The 27,769-nt window shown below is 37.2% G+C and overlaps 1 protein-coding gene across 5 annotated transcripts in view; it reads left to right on the top strand.

Moving 5' to 3' along the window:
- Window positions 1-27,769, top strand: part of GULP1 (GULP PTB domain containing engulfment adaptor 1) — a 153,482-nt gene that overhangs the window by 69,150 nt on the left and 56,563 nt on the right. For all 5 annotated transcript variants that reach the window (XM_071562461.1, XM_071562462.1, XM_071562458.1 and 2 more), the window contains exons 2-3: window positions 3,863-3,950; window positions 16,017-16,078. In XM_071562461.1, the coding sequence (XP_071418562.1) occupies window positions 3,923-3,950; window positions 16,017-16,078 (90 nt within the window). In that variant the 5' untranslated portion in view covers window positions 3,863-3,922. The remainder of the gene's footprint in view (window positions 1-3,862; window positions 3,951-16,016; window positions 16,079-27,769) is intronic.

The following is a 27,769-nucleotide window of genomic DNA, read 5'->3' as shown; positions in this document are numbered from 1 at the left end:
CCTTTTCTCTCTCCTTTTGGTTAGTTTCTCTTTTCTATCTGCCCCAAAGGAAATCATCTGATACAAAACAAATTTTCCCTAGTTTCCCTAGTCAGAACTCTTCATATTTTGTCAATTAACCATTTTGCGAAATCCTGTGCAGGTTTTGTATTTCCCAGTAGGATTTGGTTTTTTGGACCAAGCTGAAGAAAACTCCTAGGAGTAAGGTGGAGAAACATTCTTTTCCTAGGTGTGTCTTCCTGAGTGATGAGTAATCGAATGGCTTCGTCCACATTCCTCCTATTCCCTAATGCCTCTGATTGTTGCAACTGGTTTTCCCTTCCAAAGCAAGTGGTTTACAGGAAGGACTCCCCTCTTGGGTGCAGGGCGCCTTGTACTACAACGGGATTTTCCGAATCACCTTTCTTTTGGCTTGTTTACAAGCTCTTAACACACTTGTTTACAACTCAATTTCTTCCAGCAGTTTTGTGTGTGTCAGGCATTGTCAGAAACACAATCATTTTCTGCCACAAAACCTGTCTAGCATCTGTGATCAGAGAGCAGCTCGCTTGCTCCTACGAGTTTTATTCTTTATCTGTTAGAATATTGTGAACAGAGATACTGCAGATGTCTAACTATAACTCTGCTTTTCTAATTGAAAACATGTAAGTGCTGCTTATGGTACTCTGATAGCACTCTCTTATCCCCAAACTCAGCTGAGGAGATTGAAATTAACCTTGTGGGGTTTGGGTTGGTCTTCTTTTAATGGCAAATTTTATGGGGTATTTAACCATGTGCTTTGTCAGCATCTGAGAGGTTGATGAAGTTGTTTATGTTAGGGTTTGAGTGAATTTTAAATGTATGTAGCTTATTCTGTTTCCCTGTTTAATAACATTTTCAGTGTGAAGTGAAAGTACTCTGATTAAGTGTTTTGATACTATTTGTTGCCCAAGCCACATCTGTAATTTGTTCTGTTGATGTTTTGTTGGAATTGAAATTACGAACACACTTTTGGCAAATCCTACCCATTTTTAGCTAAGCAGTCAATACATGTTGGCTTTTATTAGTGTAGATTATTTAAATGGTAATAATCCTTGCTCACAAGAAACATATGCGTAGTTACACTGTTTTAAACAAAATAGTTGAATGGTGATCTCTAGAAATGAGGCCAGCCAGCTGCCTCTGGATGTGTGTGTGTAGCTTCTATTTAGAAGATTCTCTATGCAGTAAGCCATCTCAAGTATGTTCTTCAGTAGTCTCTTGGACGAGGACAGGAATACACGGGAAAAAAATGCATTCTGAAAAAGGGCATGTTATGATCCCATCATGGAGGGAGCCAAAGTGTTGAGTCTACTGCAAGACAATGGCCAGAGGTATCTAAGAGGGTAAAGCAAACTCTCTTTCTCAAACTGAGTGTGAGAAGTTCATGAAGAAGGTGAACAACCTGAAAAAACTTCTGCTATTGCTTATATATCCTAAGCATACACTAAGCTGTCTGTGTTCTCTTTGAAAGTAAACCTCTAAGTTAAACACACTTGCACTTGCTTGGAAAGCTGCAGTTCTAATTTTCTTCAGTGCTTGTTACTTCATTTAAATTGAGTTGATTATCCTCACTTCCACTGGTGAAAGCCCTATGTTATAGTTTGAGCTGGCAAAATGCCAACTGCCTGGTACCCAGTCAAAAAGTCCACTCCCAGAGCAGGAGAGTGAGGGAAAACAGCAGAAACGAGGCTTTAAACACAGTGAGGTTTTTATATTTATACAGAGAAGAGGAGAGCTTAACACAGAATATGAAATAGCACATAGTGACAGGAAACAACAACAGGCTCACCGAGGTCGCCCCAGCTAACAGGTGAAACTCCAAACCAACCAAACCCCCTCCCCAGAGGAAACCTCCCAGCAAGAGGGAAAGAGGAATTAACAGGAATGTGCTCACGTCCCCGGCTAAGCAGACGTGCCGACCGGCAGGAGGGCCTGATATCAGCAGTCAGGGAGCGGGAACTGTCCTGGTCAGAAGCATGGACCGAAGAGCCCAGAGACTCCTCCCACCTTGCTTGTTGTACTCCCCGACACTTCCTGATGATGTCAGATGATATGAAATACCTCTATGGCTGCTTAAGTCAGATGATGCCTGTCCCCTCTAATCTGTGTCACAACCTTTGAGGCCTGCTGAAAACTGAGGCCTAAATGGGGACCTATGCTGACTAAAGCCAAAACTACTACACCCTACTGTGGTCCATCCCTGGGAGGAGAGCTACTTGTGCATTGGCAGCTTTTGGTGAAACTAATACTTGTTGAAATTACCCCAGTAATGCCATTGCTTGTTCCTGGGATCCCACTAAAACCACCCCTAGGACTTCAGAACCCTTATGGGTGTTTTCTGGTTTCACTGACTGTGTGTGCACAGCTTTCCCTGTGTCGCTGTCAGTAGTGAGGGCAGGCAGCAGGAATGGCTGTGGGTGTGTGTAAGGCTTCTGCAGGCTTTAGCTACACTGTGATGTGCTGCACCAACTGCTTTGTGTCTGGACTTTGTATGGAAATAATAAAATAGAAATATAACTGCTGCCTATACTTATTGCATTGTATCCTCAGATCTGTAAAACAAAAATGGTCTGGTGCCTGTTCTTTAAAGAGCAAATGGTTGGTTGCTCATCCAGGGTACTACATTAGTAAACCAGGATTATTCATTCATGCAAGATGTATGGAAAAGAAATCCTGCTGCATCAGTGATTATTTGAAAATAAAATGGTTTGGGTTATTTTTCTAGCTGTAACTGTCCATGTGTACCAATCTAAAAAAGATCAAATATTGACGTGGAAATTGGAATATAATTGTTTTAATTGAGATTGAACTGAATTACTTGAAAAAGAGGGACAGGAACCACAAGAAGTGTTTCATGAGCTGCATAAATTATCTTAAATAAATTTATCAGTCATCTTGGTGTCGACATTTGAAATACTGACTTGTATTGTTTATTCAGAGCTGATTTCAAAGATAATCTGATAGCAAGTGCTTTGATTTTCTCTTTTTTATCCTCCCCTCTACCATGTTTTCTTTCCTTTGACTGAACTGCTTGGAAAGCACAGAAAGAGCACTAGTACAGCTTTTGCCTGGAAGATCAGAACAGGATGGAAAACAGTACTGGGAGTATCTTTACAAGTAGTTGTAAAACAAAAATCACTACTGCAAGATGGGATGGTTTTGAACAGGTTGGGATGTACTGGGTTTTATTACTTTTGGCTGTACAATGTTGATGAAGAAAATTTTAAAATAATATTGTGAATCAAAAATTAAGATAAGAATTTAAGGGTGTATCAGTGTTTTTAAGTGAAGAAAATACTGGAGTTATTCTACAGTCTGATGTAAATGGAGGTAGTAGCACTGATAAAGACAATTTTTTTAGTATTAAATCCCTGGAAGATATAGTGACTTTTTTTTTTCCCAAATGTCAAGCCCACATGAAGATGAAAGCCCAGCTTGGATAATCTGACAGCCTAAATAACACAAAACAGGGAGTGCAAATGTGAACTGAGTGTTTTTATGGATTCTTGTAGTAATTTTAAAGCCTTCTTTCCAACCTATTTGTGTGTGATATTTGTCTTCATGTGTATGTATAGTACCACCTGCTCTGTGCCTCTGAAGTCTCAGTGAGAGGAGCTTCACCAAACTTAAAATGTCTTTCTCTGTGAAGTACAACTGGGCACTTTGAACACAGATCTTCTCAATTCTGAAATTTCTTCCTCAGCAAAGCACATCTCCCTTTTATATCTCAGAATTATTTCAGAATTCTTAAGGTCATTTGCATTGCCTTTAATATGAAAATAATGAGAAGTTGAAATATAATAATGGAATTTCCTGTTTGCTTATGTGTATTGTTCTGCAGGTCAGAGTTGGGAGGAAAAAACAAACCCAGAAGCATCATTGACCGGGTAGATTTTTCAACATGAATCGTGCTTTTAGCAGGAAGAAAGGTAAGTAATTTAGCTCATATTCCATGGAGACATAAACATCCTGTAAAAATTCTTGAGACTATTAAGAATTATAACTGGAAGCACTTAATAATTGCAATTAATTAACTAGGTAGAAATGAGCAACCTTCCATAAGATGTACAGAGCAAAGGATTCTTGATTGATAAATAGTTATGGGGTTTTCTGCATTCTAAGGCTTATGTTGAATTTCAGTTTTTTGCCTGCATACACCAAAGGATGTGTTGGAGGGTTTTAGAACTTCCAAGAAGTTAGTGACTTCTGTATTATATATATCCATTGGAGTCTTATTCTTGGAGAAGCTGTTTTAGAAAACTGTGTTTAATGTACTTGAAATATCTCATGCAGCAGGATATTTCTTAGCTTTCAGAAGCTATTCTGGATTTGTGGCAATCTGAAATGGCATGGTTTCGAAAAGAATATCAAACTAATAAATATTCAGAGTTATATATGTTGCTGCTCTGGCTTGCTTATTCTCTTTTAATGGTCTGTTTATCATTAAACATAAGTATTTAGATGGAGCACTAGAGATGCAGCTTATTTTACTGACAGCTTTATTGCTATTTTTCTCATTTGTAAGGTAGAAAATATTCAGTATTCTTTATTTTTTTTGTATATTTTCTTCTCAAGATTGCTAAATGTGATACACATTAAGCTGAAGCCCCTGAGTTAATAACAAAGTATAACCTCAGCTGGAGTAAGTGTAAATATTTTATTTATGTAACAAGAATTTTTGCTTTGGTATCCATGTCAAAGCTGGAAATAGAAGGAATCTACCATACCTTAGAACAACATGAAATGACAGCATCACTGCATTCCTGCATGTCTAGTACATTTACTTGTTAAAGCCAGATAAATCAAGGTAAGATTCATCCAGAATGTAAGCAGATGTTGGAAAAGGAAAATACACTTATTCACAAAGGTTGTCAAATAGGTTGAATGATCATTTAATACCCCAGTACCACAAGAAAATAAGCTTAAACCCCTGTGCTGTTTTCTGATGTATTTCGTTATGTTGGTATTTGTAACACCTCTGCCAAGTGAGCTGCACCTACCAGCTGCCAAGCTTTTTCCACATCATTTGAGGGACCATTTTCAATATTTTTCAACTGTGGATTGCTTTATCTGGGAGAGAATCTTGGCGTTTGTAGATTGTTTTGTCTAGGAGATTGTATAAATTTTTCCCCTCTATTTTAATTTTTTCTAATGACTTCTGATCATGTTTGGAACTCAGCCTTCCATGTTTCAGAAACAGACCAGTTGTGTTTTATGGGATAGTTCCTTGGTGTTTTGACTTGCACTCAGAGCATTAAAATGCTTTTTCACTGTTTCTTAGTGCCCTTTGCAGTGTCTGCATCATGGCTTTGTGATCAAATTGTGAAGTTGTATCCCTAGTTTTCTGGGATCATTTGAAGGGTCTGGATTTGTTCTTTTGATTTAATTTCTTCATGAGAATATTCTTACTGACCTTCCCTAAATTTTTGTAATTTCATTGTATTTAAGGGCATTTGCTTTGTTGTTCAATTAACTCAGTGTGTGTTCTTTTTTACCCCAATAAGAAAAAAGTATCATATAAAAGCTGTCAAGCACAATGAAACACAATTATTGTGGATTCTTGATTATGATTCGGAACCTGAACAGCCAGAAGAATTGAATGCTGTCATCCATTTATTTCACTCATAGTAATGCACATGACATTTCCATTTTCATATCCTAAGGAAAACAACAGGTTTCAGTTAAGCAATTGTCAAGAATAAGTGAAAATTACATATTTTTCATGCAAATTGAAGTTCAGAAGAGCTTAGCTCTATCAGCATTCATGTCTAAGAACTGCATTTAAGAACAGGTTCAAACAGGTTCAAGTGCTGAACTGCCTTTACTGTATTACATTTTTCTCCCAGATCTCAGACATACAACAATCTCTATACCTGAGCTTGATTGGTTTATTTGTGGGTATCTTCTGTCCACAAGAGCGTGGATAGTTTGGGGACTTATCTACGTGAATGCTGTAACTGCCCAAGCAGTTCTTTCTAAATCTAAACTAGTCTCTGGATTCCTGTGCTGGAGGGTTTGTGCAAATTACAAGTTCACACATCTCTGTTACCTTGGAGCAACAAAAAAAAGAGTTTCAAACGTATGGGATTGTGAGGGGAATTTAAGTAGATGTAGGTGGTACTTTCATAACAGACACAGATTATCTGAATTGTGCAGATTTATAGAATAAATATTCCTTATTGTTAATTGTTATGTTCAGTCCATACAAGGCTTTTAATATTGTGCACATAGAGAAGATAGTTCTTTGTGCCACAGCTCGTTATCATCTTGAACTGGGCAAACTGGTGACTAAAATGACTTGGACTGTACTGTACCTGCTGTACTTGCTGATGAGCTCAGTTCTTGTGCCATCCCCTGAATCAGGCAACAAAACTTTCCTTATAAATCTTCAGTAAATTATATAATTGACAAATATTGGTAACCAAAGCAAGAAGAGAAGCACTAAAATCCAGGTTTCATTCTTTATTTTTTGTTATTTTTGACTGTCGGAGTCTGGATTCCAACCAGTGCTTTCCGAAAAGAATTGGAATGAAACGTGAGTTGCCAAGAGAGGAATGGAGCTCTTTTTAAAATTAATTCTGATTCATCACACGCAAAAGCTTCCCATAGATAAGATATGTGAAATGAGTGGGGGTTTGGGAGACCTTTGGGAGCAGAAGGTTTGTCATAAACCAGAGCACTGCTCTTCAGAGCACTTTCAGTATTACCAGTGCTGCATTTTGCAGCACAATTTTTTACTACGGATGTCTTATCTGGAGCAGTACTCAGTGTAAGTTTGGTTTTGGGGCTCATGGTTTGGGTTTGAAGTAGCCACTTCAACTAACAAGGTGCTAAGTGCTCTGGCCTTAAAATCAGGTGGTACAGACATTGCCTGTCTGACTGCCTGAGAGTTGGCACAAACTAGAACTAACCTGGAGTGGGTTTGTATTTCCTTTTAAATCTTTTTTTCTGATAGTCATTTTAGTTGAAGGCTTAATTCATATGCTTAAATCTCAAATTGAATAAAATGGAGCTGTTCATCTTTCATCCTCATAGCGACAATGAAAAATGTAAGAAAATGTAAATTTTAAACAAATTCAGCTTGTTTCAGGAAGTACTTGAACAAGTCATCTTAAATAAATGGAATCTTTTAGCAGTTCAGGTTATCATATCTGTTCTCATCTGTTACCCATGAGCTTGTGTAACAGAGAAACAAACTTTATTCACAAAAAAAAGCTAATTTCAGATTTAAAGCTGATATCAGCACCTGCTGTAGTCACATGCTCCAATTTTGAAAAAAACTTAGTTCAAAGCACCATAGCCTCTCTCTGAATTTCAGTACAGCCTGGTTGAACTAACAAATACATGTGTTATGGAGGAAATTCTCTGTTGCAGAAATATTATATGACTGTACAAACTGTACAAAACTAAACATTCTGTTTCCCATTCATTAATCAATGAGTGAAGTAAAACTACATTAGAATGATAGATTATCTCTTTTTTAAGGATCTCTTTCCTTCTTCCACAAATCCAAATTGATGAACAACCTTATGTATGTTCTTGCTATTCTGTTCTTATGATAAAGCTTGTGGAAATATTTGTTTCAATTACAGTATCAGGAACTTGCTTATGTATGTGATCCAGTTTTGGGTCACGGGTTTTGAAGAGTCCTCTTTATTTTCCATTTCATTTTTACCTTAAGGTCAGGTGTGATAGCATGCTCACTTTGAAATGCTGCAGTGCAAAATGTCTGGAGTGCTGATGGAAGTCTGTTCAGTTTGAAATATGTTTTCATCTTGATAAATTCAGTCTCTCTTTTAAGTAGCTTAGGGATATTAATGTATTTCTCCTGTAAGAGATGTCTGTAAATGCTAAATTGGGCTGTAAATTTTTCTCATTCTGACTGTAATTTTACCTAAACTGGATTACTTGTTTTTCCTTAATTTCTGTGATTGTGTGATGTGATTTATTTGCATAAACAGAACAGAAAACATTAACTGTGGGACTTTTGTTTCGCTCAATTTTTTTAGTGAATGGAGGTGCCTCTCACAGATGCATTTGACACATTTTACTGATTCTGCATCCTTCCATTCAAAGCTATTAGTTTAAGAACTGGTGCAAAAAGTAAACAAAAATTAACTAGTATTTCTTGGCTTTGGCCTCATCAGAAATGTGAAAGAAAATTACTGTTCCTTCAAGACAGAGATATATCTAAATATGGTATGGCTGGAATCCAAACCTTCTGTGAGCAAAAGATTGATAGTTTTTGAGTGACATATAGTGCCAAAATGTAGGTATATATGTCTACTTAGAGCTAAATCTAATATGGATTACAATGTGCGAAGTCAGTGAGGTTGTGCAGGATGTAACAGTTGAATTTAGTTTTGTATTTATTACACGCCAACGGTCCTCCTTTGTCCCATAATGAATGTCAGCCTTGGTTTACTTATGGCATGAAACTCAATTTATGCAGGACTCTAAATTTTCTGGGGCTTTTTACCCATATGATAGCAGTTTGTAAGGTTGGTAACTGGTACCAATTACCAGCCCATGAGATCTAGATGGTCTTTATAATACTAAATAGAATGTATTGAAGTAATGGCCTGTTTTAAATCCTAAGTTTCAGCAATAACATTTCTGTGCAATGGCTTTTTATGAGTCTCATTTATGAAAGTGTAGACAGATGCATTTAATGGGCAGGGGCTAACACAGAAAAACACTGCAATCAAAGGTTATAGGATCTGCTTTTATGTGAATGGACTGGCTATAATATGATCTTTATTTTTATTATGTACATATGCTGTATTCCAGAGATGCCAAGTGTTTTATTTTACATTTTTATTTTGAATGAGCAGACAACAGAGGAAGGCCCAAAAGAGTGATGGGGATAAGTGTAGTCCTAAGGTAAATTCTTTCATCCTGTCAGAAAGTATATTTCACATCAGTGATTTAAACAAATAGGCTAATGTGTGCTGGACTTCCACATGGTGAATAATGACAACCCTAAAGAATACATGCTCACATAGTTGTAAAGGCATACAAGTAGTCACAGTCTTTTATATTGCAGTCTTTGTATATTATTGTCACTTTGTCCTTTCATAAAAGCACTTATTACCTGCCAGGAAAAAACCCCCAAAACAATACCAAACCAAAACCAGATCTAAAGTTCCACCTCTCCCCCCACCTCAAAAAAGCTGCTGCTTGACATTTGTAGGATTTTTTTTGAATAAGAATTTTTTCAAGAGCAAAGTCTAGGAGGAAAAGAAGGTGCTTTTTTTCTTACTTGACACAAAATCAGTTATCTTAATACTTTTGTAATATCTCCATAAAGAGGTCTTGTGTCTTCCAACTACCGGCAACTATGGGGGTCACTGGAAAAGCAATATTCACTGACTGAGTACCTTTTTTGTATTGCTTTCTGAATATGTTTCTGTAAGTATCATCTGTACTATTATACTGTTCTCCTTAAGCTATGGGGTACCCTTTCAAGTACGCCAGCAAGGAGAGGTGCAGAGTTACCACCTGAATTTCTCAAGGGCCAAATGGTCTTCTGTTTGTTTGGAAAAAGAAGTAGTTAGTCCTGCAGCATGTGTTTGCAAACATTTGTATGCAACTGTCCATATATTTATGGTGGTATATTTACATCCTGAAAGCAGGAAAGACAGCTCTAATTGCTTAGGAAATAAATGATTACAGTCTTCAGAGTAGGCATACAAATCAGGAGTATGCTTTGGAAACTTTCTCTAAAGAATTCTTGGGTTCGTGCAGCTAAGCCTGATTTTGATTTTTCTCTCCTGTTACCATGGAAAGAATAATAATTTCCTGTTGCCTGTTTTATCTGCATTATCTTCAAAAATGTGTTACAGAACTAATCTTATCTATTGCCTGCTCTAAAGAATATTCTAGGCAGGTGAACAATTCTATTCACCACAAGAACTACTTTTTACTTCTGCAAAACCTGAGGAGTTTCTTTGCAGAACACATGTGCTGCTTAACTTTAAGGCAGTAAATACTGGCTTTAGAAGGGCAGCAGCACTGAAGGAGTCTTAAACTTCATCATTTCTGCTCTATTAAAATTTACACAGGCTAATTTGCAGAATTCTAAATGATTCACACAGTGATTTGCCAAGCACATCATCTGAGCTCTACAAGCTAATAAATTCTTGATGTAAGCTGGTGTATGATGTAAATATTATATGTACAATTGCAAATAACCCCCAAGCCACAGCCTAAATGTTTGAGTTGCAGAGGTGCATTGTGAGATGGCTGGATGAATGTGTAGTTAAAGACAAGTTATCCCTTCCTGTGTGAAAGAAATTTGGATGTGTACCAACCATACCTTGATAGGAATCACAATGACTGCTTTGTTTTATAGCAATAAAACTTGTGCAAAAGATTAGCACTTATGGTGGTTTTACTTTGTTTTGCTGTACCTATATAAGGTTCTTACTTTAACAGTAAGAAATTTTTTCAAAACTTGCCTTTTAAACATTTTTTGAAAGTTTAATTGATACTCTTCTGAATTTATTTATTGTAATATTGGAATAGTTCACTGAACTCTTGACTAAAAAAGTAAAAGATGGAGTTGAAGGTTTTATTTTACATAGTTTGTAAAAACTTGTGAAAATGCAGTCACTTAAAGTAAATCAAGTTATGCCAGTAATCTTTTTCAACTTCAACTAGAAGCTTTTAGCAAAGACACAAGGTAGATCTCCTTGTGGCAAGAGAACTAAGGGGTAGGGGCTAAACAGCTCAGATCTATTCTTGTTGTTTTTCCCTTTGCTTTAGGAAGCTGAACTTGTTAAAAGTTCTTAACATCAATAAATGAGAAGTGTGAAAGCAAAGATTCAGTAGTCACTGCACTAACATACTATTTTTATCGTGTTTTTCTTTCTTGTTAAAACCTACAGATTAGCATCCATGTCTTAAAAATATACAGCATAAAATATGCAGGTTATGTAGTGAATGTTACTGTTGGAGGAAATGCAAATACTAGGCTTGTTTCCATTCTGTAACTATGCCAACCCAGCATTCTATGGTACCACTTTGCAATTACAGCAATCAGCTGTTTAAAACCATTCATCAGGTCCTAAATATTATGAGAGAAGGACACAGAAAGGCAAAGCATTCTGCAAAGATCACTCTGTTCTAGGGAGATACAGCTCATGTCTTGGCAAAGAATAAATACACCTCCAAAGAACATATTATCTCTGGAGGAGAAATAGAAAAGAAAAAGAAATAACAAAAGTAACTATTTTTGGACTATATATATATGTATTTTTTTCTCTATACATGCCTAGGGAAGAATCTGACTCATAATTTCAATTGCTTAATCACAGTAACGTGGTAATAACTTTAATAAATTGCTGCTATTAGACACTCAGACTTTACTCAGTCATTCCTCTAGAAGGTGGCTGGAACAAATGCTACAGCTGAACTGCAGTAATATGGATAGATTTATTTGTTAATAGTATTTAGGTATTGCATTCTGATCAAAACTCGGGTACCAAGCAATAAGTCTCATGCTTCAGCCATCAGTTCATCTGTTGACTGTAGTCAAGAAGACAGATTCTGTTTGTCTGACTAACATAAATGAGGCTTATGAGAACCTCCTGTTTCTGCTGCAATGCAGGATAAAGAAAGTGATAGTTCTTGTATGTCCCAATGTGAAGGTTTACTTTATAGAAAAATAGATACCCTAGGAAAAGTGAAAGATACAGATGCATATATACACTCGCAGAAGAAAAAAAGCTGTTTGTTCCCTGGGGCAATAATGCTGAAATGTAACACTGATCTTGTGGTACGATGTCTTCTTCAGGGGTCTGTTTTTAGGCTGATTGTCACGTAAGATCTCTTTCCATAGCAAGTTTGTAAAACAGGAAGAAAAGACACTTTCATGATGTTAGCAAGAAAAACATTCACTGGTGTCAGAGAGATTTTGATTTGATAAAGACTGAAGGCTCTGTTTTTTACCTGCTAGAAATTACTGTATTTGTGGCACTAAAAAAAAATTGTTAACATCAGTGTCTTTCTTTGTTCATCATTAGGTGAATGGCCATTAGGTCTCATATGCTTTGATAAATACTTTAGACACATTCATTAATGACTTTTAATTAATTAATAATGAGAGTGGACTTTAGGGAGGCAGTTAACTAAAGCTGCAGGGTGAACATTGCACTCTATAATCTCTTTGGGCAGTAATATGCAGAGAAATTAATCTCAAAGGGAGAACAATTTCTTGGCACTGTTGCTGCTTTCCCTTTTGGTAGATAAATGGTCAGCTGAGCTGTTATCTAACTAATGTCATCCTCCTTGAAGTGCAGCACAGTCGTTCTGGATACTTTATGAAGTCCCCGAGTCTATTGAGTTCTGTGTGTGATTTGTCAGCACGTTCCCCTTCCCAGCTCCCCCAGTGCTGCCAATGCCTCTGGAACGGCTCCCACCCGGGGCTCCCTGGTTGTGGGATGATCAAGTACTTGATGGAAAATGCAGATTGTAAAGGAATCTTCCCTTTATAAGGGAAAGGGGCTGGCATGATTAAAGATGGGTTAGAAAGGAGTCTCAATTCTGAGCAGCACTAATCTGTGACCATGGAAGTGTCCCACCTCCTGCCTCCACACATGCAATTCAGTCTCTCACACCCTGGGTCTTGCAGAGTTAATTTTATGGACTTTGCCCACTGCCCTTAGAAGACTAGTGAATGCTGGCAGAGGCAGAATCTGAGAAGCTCTCACCCAAGTCCCACCCTGTGCTCTTGAAATCTGAGTGGTGACCTTTTTCACATCTCCTGTTCCACACAGCACCAGTATGTTCAGGAAAACCATCACACAGACTAACTTGTTAGAACTTCTCATGCCTCATTCAAGCTAAACTCTGCTTATGTTTTAATGGACTCTGGGTGGCTTAAACTTACAGTTCTCAAAAAATAAGTGGGCACTTGTTAAAACTTTAATGTAAATGCTAAGGCAATCTAGATTTAAGAGCTTCAGACAAAATCTAAAATAACTAGTTCTCACCCAGTGTGATAGCATGAGTCTCTTTTCACTTTCTACTGCTGCTAACATCAGATGCGTGTGGTTGTCAGGTTTGGTTTTATCTAGGCTTTTGGTCCTTTCTTTAGGATTTACTGTTTTATTTAGTGTTAAGTGTCTAGAACTCTTGCTGCTGTGGAACTAATGAAACAATAATATGAACTGTGATTTTCATTTTCAGTTTGCATATTTTGTTACTTCAGAATGAATAATTAAATGTTAAGCTGTGAAAACGCTTTAAAAATTAAAAAGTGAGAGCTCATGCAAACCACAAGCCAGAACTACATCAGATATTCAAATAAATATCTGTTTTATTGGGGGGGGGTGGGGTGGATTTCATGTTTTTCTGCTTTATTAGATGCAAAATTTGGTCTTTCTCAACTGCTGTGAAATCAAACTAATGCTAAGCAGTGTTTCAAACTGCTGCTGAGGGTGGCATAAGTCCAAAATCAGAGCTTGCAGTTGCGAAGGTAATGCTGGTAAAGAACTTCCCCATAATAGCCTGTGTGGGTTTTTACACATCTTTGCTATCTATGTGGATTTTGCCTTGTATTGATTTCATCTAATTTTAAGAGTTCTTTCAGAAGTGCCAGCACTCTGTAATTATTACTTGCCTCTAGGAAATGGGCTTCTATTGTCAGTAGAAAACTTTATTATTTATGTCTCAGTGCCTGCAGATTGAAATCTGGATGTTGGAAATGCTGGCTGCTGGCTCACTATTTTAATCAACAGCGTAAGACTTGTAGAATCCAGGCATCTTTTTGGTACCCTGCTGAGTTACTAATTTCCTTTTGAGCTGAGAGTCCCCATCCGTATTTCCTAAGCTTCCTCCTAACTAGGGATGCCAACAGCTATGGCAAAACTTGCCTAGCAGTGTTAATCCTTGATGGAATCCGAGGTTGGTAGGCAACTTGATGATTTCACAGAAACATTTAAAGTAAAGCTTTGTAGCTAATAATGACATTGTAAAGATTACCAGATGTTTATTTAAGAGCAGCATTTCACACTTGACTCCCAAACTAATAATTTATTTTTCAGGTTTGAACTTGCCCTATTTGGGGATAGGAAGAAGGGAGAAGGAAATATTTGCAAGGAAAAATTAGTGTCACTGCTACCTGTCTAGTCAATTGTCTGCCTGTAAAATTGCTTTGGAAGCTGCACCCCATTCCCTTGTTTGTGCTAGTACTAAGAATGAAAGGAATGGAGGGCTGTTTGTATTTTCCAAAGAGTTTGTGTTCTATTTTTACTAGATTTTCCTTTATGAATTTATAAATATGACAGTATCCTTACTGAAGCTAATAAACAGTTGATGTGCAGGAAATGGGTACATTAAACATTGACATTAGTGATACAAATGTGCATTATGGAGCTGAAAGGAGCACTGTGCAGGTCACCAGTTTGCTTGTCTGGACTTCATCTTATCTCTTGGGTTGACAGGCTTTCTTCTCACATTCCTAATTCAAAAATTCACACAGATGGTTGTTTTTCACTTCTGGATGACATCAGCTTTTGATATCGTGTTAAAATAGACATGAGGTTTGAGGTCTTAAAATGCTCCAGGATATGAGTTCTGGGTTCTGGTTTTCCAATCACAAGCCACAAATGAAAGGAAGAGCCACTTCAGTGCATAATCGTACTCTTGGGTGCTGCTGAATGGACAAATCATTCTTCCTTAATTAAGAAGTGATTATATCACTCTTCAGTAATGGAGCTGAACATTACTGTCATCTAGAATGAAATTTGCTTCAAAAAAAGGCTTTTTCCCCAACCTTTGCAGCTCTGATCCTGTTCCCGTGGTGACTGTGGTGAATATCTTGTTTAACAGTTTATTTGCTTCTCTATATTCTAAAATATTTAGTTATTGCTTTTGTGTTAGTGAGTGCCACAGCTTTTCTTCTTCAACAGTTTGAAGGGAACAGGATTTTATTGGTTTTATGTGTAAATAACAAAGTCATTAGTAATTGCTTTAACTGCAGCTCTCAATAAAGGCAAAGGGGATTGTCTGTGAATATCCAAGAGTGGAATTTTGCTTTAAGGTACTTAATTCAATAAAGTTCCAGATTTGTGACTTTAATTCATGCTAATTTAAATCAGGATAGTCTCCAGCTAGAAAATACTGCTAAATATTCAATATGTGCTTTATAAAAAACTACTTGGTGTTACAGAATCTCTTGTGGGTGGTAACACAACTTAGTATTTTGGAACATATTTTGTTTTTTCTTAAACACTCTTAAATGAGAGAACTTTAAAAAGTTTTTTAAACAAAGAAGCATTTTCTATCATTTGGAATTCCACCTTAAATTGAGTAGAACATTCAAAAAAGGTATTAAAATAAGGAGGGAAGAAGAGTATTTGATGAATAGTTATGGAATCATGTCACCATATGAAACACGCAGCAGGAAAATTAAGGGAATAGCAGTGATTTTTGAAAATTAAAGGAAAATATGCAAATTTTTTTAGGGTAAGTAAGGAAGATTAAAGAAGACCTGAACTTGTGAATCAGTCAATCTGATGGGCTTCCTCATTCATATATAAGGACTAGGGCGTTTTTCTGTCAGTTACAGCTTTGATAACTTTTCCTTTGTCTTGATAATTCATCAGAAAAAGCACATAATTCATCAAACCCCCCCATCATTAGAAGCACACCTTGGAGTTGGTGCTTTAACATCAGGATGCAGAAAATACTGCTCTGAGGCAGAAACAGCAAACAACCTTAGGCCAATAAATGCCTTTGGGGGGAGTAGTTGGAATTCTTATGGAAAATCAAGTGAGTTAAAATGGAAAATGTGCCCAAGAGAAGTAACCAGGTTCTTTCATCTAATGTTTGAGGAGATGTGAGTTATTTCCCTCCAGTCTAATAAGTACTTCAGACACACTTTTCTGAGTAAAAGGAGGGTTGTTGATATTTTCCAGATGGATACTATTACAGTAAATTTAACAATTAAATAACCTATTCAGTGCTTCTTTTATTTTGCTTTTCTGTAGACAAAACATGGATGCACACTCCTGAAGCCTTATCAAAGCATTATATTCCCTATAATGCAAAGGTAAGAAATTATGAAATTATTTTCTCCTCATACCTGTAGAACACAGCACGTTCTATCTTGTTTTTAATTTGAAAACTGCAGACACAGGAATTTGCCAAATTAAATAATGGTGAAAAAATTAGTAAATGTTTGTTTTGCATGCCTCCTGTTTTTAATGGCTAATTGATCCTTGTTCTGAATGTGATGGTTTTCTAGTAAGCAAACCAGTGTTTCTCTTCTGCCTGATGCTTTCCTCTTAATGGGTGCTAAATGGATAGAAATTTTGAGTGCAAAGGAGTTTTACATCAGGCTGCTGCATGCTTACAGTACGTTGAAAATTAAAATTAATGGCAGAAGCTTCTTTTGAACAATAGCAAAGGCAATGAGTAACGATCCTATCTTCTGGATATATTGAAATGTCAAATACTTGGGAAATGTGGTAGAATAATAATGGCATTTTTGCACAGTAAAACCAGAAGTCATGTTTTCTTATCTCAATTACAACATAATTCTATAATTGTACTTCAATTTCTCTAATGACATCCGTTGACAGGAAATGCATCTTACCTAAATAATAGCTTAGGAAATAGTTTGCTAAAAGGAGGAGGGAGTATGCAGTAACCAGCATAACTCAGAGTAAACTGAGTAATCAGCTATGACTCGCTGAAACTTTGAGGGTAATTCAATAGGATTTCATTGTGGTCTGGTCTGAAGAAGGTTCTTCTACTATTGCTATTTCTTAATAAAAAACATTAATTAAAATAATCTTAGTAAGTTTTTTTTATGTTTAAAATTACATTTCCCAATATGTGTTTTAAAATAATATTTCACAATACAGGACTCAGGTTCTCTGCTGTTGTGTTTGCAGTTTTCTTTTGCTTAGCAGTGCGACAAAGGGAGCAAGTGTTTGTAGTGGAAATTTGAGTCTCCTTCTGCTCTTTGCCAGATTTTGAACTTGTTTTCATTCTGTGTGTTCTCAAACTGAATTTTTGACCAAAGGATGTATTACCATTTAACTGTGTAGCCTTGCCAGACACCTTGGCTTTATATTACTTTTGGAGAGTGTGGGTTACTTGCTGGGGTGACTGTGCCACCTGTTTCAAGAGCAAGCCGAAGCTATGAAATTTTTTTTCATGCATTGAACAATATCTGTTCATTTGTGTTGTTCAAGACAAATAAAGAAACCTCCTTCATCTTTCACATCTCATTATCTTTGTTAAGAGCATAATCTTGGGAGTAGGTGAAGAAAAAAATATAAAATAAAGCAAATGGTGATAAGATGATGGGAACTGTAGAAACAACAGCATTAGCAACTTCTGGAGTAGAAGAAAGGGATAGAGAATTCCTGTCTAGGAATTCTCAGCCTCATTAGGAGGACTCTTGATCCAAAAAAGGCTAATATATGCCTAAGTATCCTCTCCAGTTCTGCTCCTGTTTATTGTGGGTTCTGACCTGACAGGGCCTCCTTGACCTCTGTGTTGATGGCCTCTGAGGTCTGCCAGAACATCTTCAGGAATCTGCAATGGACTGTAGCATACGTTGGGTTTGATGTGTTTGCTTGGGTTTGCTTGTTGTTTGTTTTTTTTAAGAACACCCCATTGTTTTGTTTGCATCACAGTAAAAACTTATTATTTAGAACTATCAGTTATTTGATTCAAAACAAGCAAAAATTTTCTCTGCTCTGTAACTGGGATTATGGGATTCTCATACTGTTTTATTTATTGATACCTGGAATAGTGTTGCACAGCTTTTATCAAGTTAGATGACACATGCAGCCATTTTTAAACCTAAATAATATTTCCACCTCAGATCTCAAGTGTCTCATTAAATTTTGCAGTACTTTTCATTTTAAGAGGAAAGCATGTATCTATTATACCTTAATTTGGGTTTTGTAACATTTTGATTTTTGACTGAAATATCACATTGATTTCATAACTTGTAACTACATGGTGAAATAATGATTAAAGCCTCAGAAAACATTCATAATGCAAGTATTGAACAAGACTCATGGATTTTTTCCAAATGTTCGTATTGTTCCAATTCTGTAACATTCTATTTGTGTATCCTTTGTATTTGTTGGGAGGAAAAGGCAAAACTTCATCTGATTTATTTCAAAAGGTGATCGTGTGAGTGAAGAATGACATGTTCAGAAAATCAAATCAGTTCGATGGAAAGCAATAACAGAGATGTTCTTTGTCCATGAGCAAGTGATCTGCATTCTGCTACACAGTTTTCTGAATACAGATTACTGTGGATGGAAGAGTTTTTTTCCTTATAAGACTCAAGAAATTGTTTCTCTGACACTAATCTTCAGAGATGATCAGAGAAAGGAGAGCTTGCTGGGAAAGGAGATTTTGTTGATATCCAAGACATCTTTAAGAATTAAAGGAAGCGTGTTGATAAAATGCAGTTCATGAGTTGACTGTTCCTAAAAACATTCGAAGCAAAGTTCACTGGAAATTAAAAGAACCCTGCAATATATGATGACTGGCCTTTTTTTCTGCCAGTTGGAGAGGATTTTTTAATAGAGAATTAGTTATGTCTTGCTATCTCCTAAAACATACACCCTTAGGATGATTTATGGCGATAATCCTCTTTGCAAGAAAACATGAAGAGAGTTGTTTCTTATGGAAGTAAAATCCAGGAGCCTCAAGAGGAAGCCCTTAAATACAAAAAAGTCCTCATTCTCTCTCTCCTTTCTAACACTCCTCATGGTACTTGCTGTTTTGAAATTTGCTCGTTTGGGCATTGTTTGGTATATGGTGAAAGCTGATGAGGGTTTGGGGTTTTTTGTTGTTTCTTTTCCTTTGATTTTGTTTTCTTTGATTTTTATTTGTGCAGTTACTGTCATTGTTTTGGGTTTGGTGTTTTTTGGTGTTTTACTGGTTTGGGTTCCACCCCCACCCCAGTCTTACTGATGTCTCCAGTCTTGGTCTTGGAGAAGTCACTGATAATGACTCCATGTATTTCAATATGCTCTGGGTATGAAATCTTGTCTTAATGAATCCAGAATTTTAACATCAGTTTGTTATTCTATGTTTTTAATAACTATGTCACTCCAAATGAAAATATATTGGTCACACAACTTTTTTTTTTTTCCCAAAAAAATCTTCCTAGCATAGTATGAAATAAGGACTCATTTTGATGTGGTGGTATGGCAGTTTTAAAGTTACCAGGATATAAACGCTAAGGCAAACCTAGACTTCTCTTCTGTATCAACTTTTTCTGTAATGTTCCTTAATTAAGAATAGATATTTGTGTTATTTTCCACACTGTAGGGGAAAAAAATTCTCTTTTGCCTTTAAGTAAATTCACTTGGCTAGAAGCTGGTTTCCTTTCTGCAAAACAAAAGTGATCCAAGTGTGACTTCATGTGACTTTACTTACGGAGTCTGACTGCAGCCTTAAAAATGGACTGGTTGTTATCACATAACTGATACTGCCCTGAGCGGTGCCTTTCTGCACATAAAAAGTTGCCCAAACCAGCAACGTTTCCTGTGTCTCTTTGTAGTAATTGTGTATAGAATCCCTTTAATAGTTACATGTTTTTGAGGGCTTTTTTGACTTCTATCAGTTTTCCACATGCACAGCTTTCCATTTCACAGATTAGAGGTTCTGGTGTTTGTGTTGGCTGCCAGTGTTGGAGGGCGTCAGTAGCTGTGACCTTGCACCAGGGTGAGGAGCTGCTGTTTTATGTACAATGATGGCACAGAAACCCTGGGGAGTTTATTTTCCCTAGAGATGTGATGGCTTCCTAGTGCTGAGATAGCTATTGTTCTAAGGCTTACCCCACACCTGCTTTAAACCTTTTCATATTGTCATATGCATATTTGATTCTCAACGGAGTTTAAATTTGAAACTTTAAAGTTAAATGAACAGCACAAAAAAAAAGTACTAGCAATGGTTGGACTTAGTCTTGGAGGTCTTTCCAATCTAAATGATTTTGTAATCAAAGACCTTCCTTGGCAGTATTTAGTACTCTTAGTCTTCACTGTAGTACAACAAATAGTTTATTTACGTCTTCAACTTTATGTAATTTCTTATTCCTCACGCTTTTTTCCCCACTTAGGAATGGCAGCTCATACTCTTCTGGGGGAGGCATTTTGGACAAGACTCAAAGTTCAAATGATGTAACTACTGTAGCAGAGCTCTAGGTTATGTCTTTTGTATATCTGCATATTGCTCTCATTAGTGTACATTATTATCAAAGCCATGTTTTCATGGCATAAACTGCACTTGCCACTATAGCAATTCTCTTTTCTAGTTAGTATATTACCGAATGGTTGTGATTTTATGTTAGTAAAAATAATTGTTGAAAAAATGTCAGAGAAAATTGCATAAATCTTTTCCAAGTCAAGAGATGCAATGTACATGATAAAAAATTATACTTAAAGTTCTGTAATGAAGTTAGAGCAAGATATTTCAAACAGAACATGAAAATGCCAAAAATTGGAAAATAATGAAATAGAAGAGGGCATAACAGGAATATTTTTCCTACATTTAATTTATTATAATTAGAATTAATAACTTAATACCAATTAACTTTCACTAGAGTATCAAAATGTCTTTCATGTGATCATAATTACTTTAGTGTTTAAGCACAAGAAAAATGGATATTGTGAAAATACCCAAATGAGATAGGAAAGCAGAAAATTGTAATTTTACAAGGAAATGCAAATCTGAACTTTTTAGTTATTTCTGATGCATTACAGTCATTAAACTTGGAGCTCATTATACCACAGATGAATAATCATGTAGATGAAATAGAAAATATTTAGAGTCTTTAACAAGTACTGTCAACAGCCTTCTCTGCTTCAGGGAAATAGACCTTCCTATTCATCTTGCTGAAAGTGGGAGCAGAGTGGGAGAGGGGAGCATCATATCCACAAATCTACAAAATAAATGACCGGGAAGCAGAAGAATTGTGTCTAAACTTTCAACAGCAACAAATGTCATCCCATATATGTAGCTGAAGCTGGGGAGCTGCATTTCAACTGTTCAGCATCAAGTAGTTTCAGTTGCCATTTGTCTCACTGAAAACTGGTGAATATTTCAGCTTCCTTAAAATCTGAACTTTTGTTAGTTCCTCAGAAAGCTCTGTGGGGTACTGAGTGCTTTTGAAAAGCTGTCAGTCTGTCTTGCCTGAGGTGGCATAGCCAGTTTTTAAAGAGGCAAAAATTAAGTCTGCACCTCCTGAATCTTGGCCCAGTCTTCGGAGCACAGTCACCCCTCACTTTCAGTAGTGTATCACTGTACAGTAATGGAATTTGACTAATATTTACAAAGTGTACATCTCATCTGCATATGAATGCACACAAATTCAAAGATGGTATGAATGCATGTTGGGTATGGTTGAGTAGCCCACAATTCCCCTACATGACAGCACATCAGGATCGTTTTGCAAGAATTCATAAACTCGTGGCATCTGTGGGCACTTGCACCTAGAGTTTCATCTTTCATGTCCATTTGCTATTGCTGTGGAAAATGTGAATTATTTCCAACTGGAATACTTGCATCTTTTATGGCTGAAAAGGCTCAGAAGCTTTGAAAATTTTGCAGAATAGCAACAATGTGGTTTTGACGTATATATGGTCTCTTCCCAGACGTCTGTAACCCTCTGTCAGTAGAAAATACCCAGCGGCACAACTTCAGACTCTACAGATCATTATAACTCACCAGAATGATTTGCTTCCAGAAATGAATGAAGTTTATGAGCAATTCCAGTTTTTCTACCTTAAAATCCATTTGTATATAGTTATTCAAAAAAGTTTAGTATAATGTATGATATTTCTTTTCTTCTCTCAGGCAAAACAACAAATAGAGCATATGGGCTTCAGTGAAATACTTTTGGTAGATTCTAGGAAAAAAAAATATTAAGAAGAGTTAATTTAACTGGGGAAGTTAGATAAAAAATAGTGGTCATTTGAGTCAAATACTTTATAAACTGCAGCTGAAAGACAAAACAGTAGCTTTTGGTCTGTTCTCCAGAGTTCTCATCTTCTCTCAGGTTCTGCTTATGATCCTTTGGTCTCTTCAGAAGCTCCATTTTCCTTGAAATTTCCAAGTACTGTGTGACATAACTTCAGTATGAAGCATTTACAATGCAACTAAGTGATGGAAGCTGAAATTTCACAGAAAGAATAAAAAATAGATTCTTCCAATTAATGGCACTGTATGGAGCATAGGATCTGAGAAGTATTTGAAGTCCCTCACTCAGTAATGTATTAAGAATTATGTTAAAACTGTAATGAAGCAGGATGGAGCCAGAGCCCCAAGTCTGCAGTGAAGCTGATCTGTAACCTACCTCAGCCCTGCAGTATTCCCTGTTCTAGGCAAGTTTTAGGTTTCCTTTGTATCCAAGAAGTTCTTTTCTCACTCAGACTGCCTTCACAACCATTCTCTTTAGCCCTATGGGTACTTAATTACAGTATTTTTCTCAATCTCTGGCTTTGAGTAATCTAAGTTTCATTTCTCTTATCAAAGGAAAATTATTTTTAAACAGTTAAGAGCTTTAGACAATTTTTTGATAGAAAGTTCTAGAATCAGTTATTTAGCACTCTGGCATAATATCTAACAGTTATAATCTGGATTGAAAATGCAAAATTTCAAGAGATTTAGCTCATTGTTGGACTTTGAAACACTCTTCATTTTAGAAACATGGAATGTCCTATGTGTTTTTGAATATTAGACTTGTCCTTTAACTGTGCTGCATTTGTATTAGGATTTGCTTTTGGAATTGAATTGTAAGAATTTAGCATTAATTTATGTTGAAAGTGATCTTTGGAGACGATCCAGTTGATTTCTCATCTGAAAAATTACTTCAAAACCAGGTGATACATGACAAAGCCTCATACAATCAAGCTTTAAATACGTGCAGAGGCAGAGATTCACAGCATCTGGGCAGCCTCTTCCAGGATTTATTCTCTTCCATTTTGTCTTTTTTCCCCCCCTTATTTTTAGTTGTAGTTTTCTGCAGCTTGTGACTCTCAGCCTTACACATGTGCACCCGACTCATCACCTCCAGGCTGAACAAGCACAGCTCCACCTTTCCCAACCATCACCTTCCCTGTCATGTGTCTCAGCAGTTTCAACCCCCGCTGAGATTTGGTTTTCCCAAATCCATTTCTGGATGCCTGGAAAATGTATCTGTATTTCTCCTAAGCTGCCCATCCCCAGGTCCTCCTTTCACAGCCTCCCATTTGTTCCTGAGCAGTGCCAGCACTGTGCTCAGGCAGCTGTTTGGGAATGCAGGAATGTTTTCAGGAATTACACAGTCTAGCTGATCGCTGTGTGGCCTGTGACTTTAAGAAGAATGTTGGTATCTTGCTAAGAGACTGCTACCACCATAGTAGTTGGTCTAGCTGTCCTTCACATTCAAGTTAGGCTTAGTTTAAGCTTTCAACTGTGAATGCAGCTTAAGGGAGACAATACAACTCCCAAGGCAACCTCACTCTGCAGAGCCTGAGTAGTTCTGTTGGTGTACCCTTACAGGAAGCTGCTGTATGTTGTTCCTTCCTGCAGAGCTGCTCTCTTGGCTGGAAAGGGCTGTGCTTAGCATGAGGAACCAGGATTCTGAAGTTTCTGGAGCACAGGTTGTTGCTAGGTTTCTCACCTTGTTTATATCAGATGGGAAATCAGGCCTCGATGTCATTTTAAGCCTTCTGCTTTGTTTTACTTCAAGACTGGATGATTGTTGGAATGTGAAACTACTGGAATTTGTATGACTTTGGATTATGGGGCATGTAGTTTATATATGTATGAGAAGCTTCTTTGTAGCTCAAGGCTCTTTGAAACCTTTTACTGTAAGATTTGATTTCCTAAGTATGTACATTGTTTTGGTTAAGTTTGAAAATCTGCAGCAGGGGATCCCATGGCATTGACTTACCTGGCGTGGAAGACTTGTGTGGATGGTACGATTAACAGAGTACACTGGTGAGCCACATGGTACCTAAGACCTGTGCCAGGTACATTATTTAGGTAATTTTTGTTGTATAAACTGTGATTCCTTATGAAGATTATGATTATTAGATTATTCTTTATGTAAATTATGATTCTTGGTAGATAAAAGCTTTTCTTGCAATGTAGGACAGCCATGAGTTAATCCAACTTCTGAAAGTAGAATATATTTGTGTACATGTATGATATATATAAAAAGGCAAGTAAAAGTTTTTCTGCAGTAATAATAGCAATATTCAACAGAAATTCTTCATATTATGGCATTTAGAGCAAAAGTCTTATGAGGAGCTGATGGGAGCCTCAGCTACTCCCCAGTTGGAGGAGGGTGAGGAAAGATCCTACTGCTTTCTATAACTCCCTGAAAGGAGGTTGGGAACAGTTGGGAGTTGGTTTCTTCTCACAGATGAGTGACTGGGTAAGAGGAAATGGCCTCAAGATGTACAAGGGGACGATTATGTTGGATATTAGGAAAACTTTCTTCACTGAAAGGGTGGTCAGGAATTGGAACAGGCTGTCCAGGGAAGCTGTGGAATCACCATCCCTGAAAGCATTCAAAAAATGTGAGGGTGTGGCACCTGGGGATGTGGTTTAGCAGAGAACGTGGCAGTGCTGGGTTAACACTTACACTCGATGATCTTAGAGGCCATTTTCAGCCTAAACCATTCTATGATTCAGTATCAAACACAGCACCTAAAGCATATTTCTAAATTGTTAACTAAAAGTTTAAAAATATGTTTTGAACAGTCACATCACTGGCCTTCTGTGTCAAAAGAGCAGAGCAATGAGACTGTTGAGACAAAAGTCTCAAAATCATTAGAAGCCTTTGTAACAGCTTTAACAATGTAATTTTCTTATTCTTCAGAGAAAGAATAACTCAGTATTTAAGTACAAATCTTCACTTTACTGTGAAGGATACTCAGATTTGTGAGTTCCTGAATTTCAGGCAAGAGCAGGCACCAACTGCCTAACCGTGATCTGAATGTCCATTCAAGACACCTCAAAAAACTCAAAAGGTTTGTCCAAACAGAACTAACTATACAAAAAAGAGTGTGCAAAGAAAAAAGGATGGGTACTCTAAAGACTTTAGGGTCAGCAAAGATTTACTCAACTCCTCACATCCCTTTCTGTTTCTCCTCTGTTGTGGTGTTATTCCCTTGCCTCTCCTTAAGTCTGCTTGAAGCTGCCAATTAGCCTCATTAGCATGCCCTCTGGGATCCTTCGGGCACAGTTATATTTCCATGTGAGCTGTCAGCTGTGAGAATGTGAGTTTCTGCAAGGAGCCCTTTCAATCTCTGGAATGTCAAATGTCAGGTGAGTTGCTTGTCTGACACTGGAATCAATAGGCTATAGAGTTCAAACATCTGTGTTATTGTACTTGTGGGTGGGGTGGCCCACAGCTGTTTATAGATTGCTTTGTTTTAAAACAGAATCAGACCTGCAGATTAATTAACTCTTTATCATCTCCAATATTTATTTTTGGCAAAGCTGGCTCTCTGTTTGCTCAGCCGTTCTGTTGATGGAGTGACTGCCTTCTTACATCTGCTATTAGCAAAAAATTATTAGGACATTTTCCCGACATAAACTAGAAATAGAGCCATTTTGTAGAAAATAAGAGGTTGGCACAAATTTTCAACAGAAACTTCTACAAGGACACATAATTTTAAAAACAAAAACAAGACTGTGGGAATCTATCCAACAGCCAGACTATTCATCATTCAGAAAGGGTTTCACACATACTGATCTCCATGAGAATTCATCCTCAATAAACCATCGGACAAGCCACCAGCTGCAGTCTCTGACTTTATTAACTTTAATAAAATAGTAATGTACACTAGTCAGCTGTGGATCCTGGACTGTAATGAATATTTCCCTCAGAAATGCCTCCTTCAGATTACTGATTCAGAAAGTGTCAAACCAACCTTGGCTTATTTTAAAAAATATTTTGAACTTTGAACATGACAATTATAGGTATAAATTAATAGAGGAACTAATAATTTCTGGGTTGTAGCATAGCAAAGAAGAAATATTTTCATGAACTAATTTGTAAAGCTTTGTTAAAATGTTTTGCATCTGTCCTAGTTCAGCAGGTGGGACCAGTTTACCACTGTGTGGGAGTGATCAAAGCTATTCTACCCCCTCTATTCATTTCCCAAGAACAATGGGCCATTTGCAGCAGCTGCCCAGGGAGTCATTAGCACCTTCACACCCAGCCTGAGGGGGCAGGTCTGCTACTGGGCCATCAACAGTTCCAAAATACCCCATGACTCACAGAGTTAATCACCCATTGTGTGAGTACCTTCCCCGGGGAAGGGACTGGGTGTTCCCACCTGGACCGGAGGGTATGTAAGCCAGGGGTAAGAAGACCTCAGGGTTCACTCATCAGATCCAGAGGAGCGGCAGAACCTCAACAGGAGGAGACCATCACTTCCAACCAACTTGCGACCACCACTCTCGACCAGACTGGGACTGTCATCCGCACCAACAGGTTTCTCTCTTCCTTCTACTTTGGACTTGGGGGAACCACATGTGGTTTGTACCCCAGGGGGTCTGGGTCATACTGGGTTTTGTGAGTTAAAAGCAATTTCTGTCTGTGCCATTGTATTTATTGTAACATCATTATTAAATTGTAACTCTGACTTACAATCTCTCTTGTGTTGAGCAAATTTCTCCTGCTGGTTTTCCTTTAAACCAGCACAGCATCATAGAAATTATTATTTGCCACTAAAGGAAGGTGATGTCTGTAAACCTTTTTTTTTCCTACTATATACTTACATATGTAATATTTTCTTCATTCTGAATCCTTAAGGAAAATCACATCTAGTAATTTCCTGTTGCTTTCTAGGTTTTTTCCATTTGTTGCTGTAGTATTACTGAAAAGAAGAAGAATGGGAAAACAAGAATATGCATCACATCTTAATGGTATCTGTTGGAACCAAAGGTTACATTTGAAGGAACAGAAAACTTGAACTATGGACTAGAAAGGTCTCCAAACCCTACCTTGTGCTATTGCTGTAGCACTCAGGTGCTTCTGAGTGGGCAAATACCAGGAGGACAGGGATAAGTAACTCAGTAAATCACATTACTTAGACATAAAAGATTAAATGGGAGGGAAATCTTGTCTACTTATGAAAATTGGTTTATTGCTGGAAAATCTGTTCAAGTCAGGAATGTGTAGGTCTTCCTAAGCCAGAATTGAGAGGCTGTGTCTTGCGGTTTATTAGGCACCAAGGACCTGCAACTATTAAAACTGAAATTGAAAAGCATTCAACAAAACTGTGTGTGCACTCTTAATGTTGAGATTAATTTTTAAAACTATTAAATGGGTTTGGTGTTCGAGTTCTGGATTTTGAAGAGAGAGGGGTGGGAAAGTTACACCTTTTCACATGTTTTTGTATTTTCCAAAACAAAGAGCACTCTTCATTTTTTACTGCTTATAGCTTTTGATTTGTATTAGTGTTTGCTGTTTGATGTGTACAAGGAAGAATAGGGTTCGATGTTTTGTATTGATTTTCATCAGTAACACTCAGAGGTACCAACTGAAATTGTGCTGTGCATTTCCAAGAGGTTACTGCAATTTATCACAGTTCATTAGATCATAAATTCTTTGAAGCTAAGGGCTATCTTTTTGATGTTTGTACACCCTCTAGAATAATGAGATGGAAGCTCTAAGGTGTGACCCTAATGCAAATAGTCATAGATCAAAGCTCAGAATAAGTAGGCAACAGGAGACCTTGGACTTCTCTCTTATGAGCTTTCT

The sequence above is a fragment of the Pithys albifrons genome, chromosome 8 (assembly GCF_047495875.1).
Source record: "Pithys albifrons albifrons isolate INPA30051 chromosome 8, PitAlb_v1, whole genome shotgun sequence".
NCBI lineage: Eukaryota > Metazoa > Chordata > Aves > Passeriformes > Thamnophilidae > Pithys > Pithys albifrons.
This window is presented reverse-complemented; position numbering and strand designations above follow the sequence as displayed.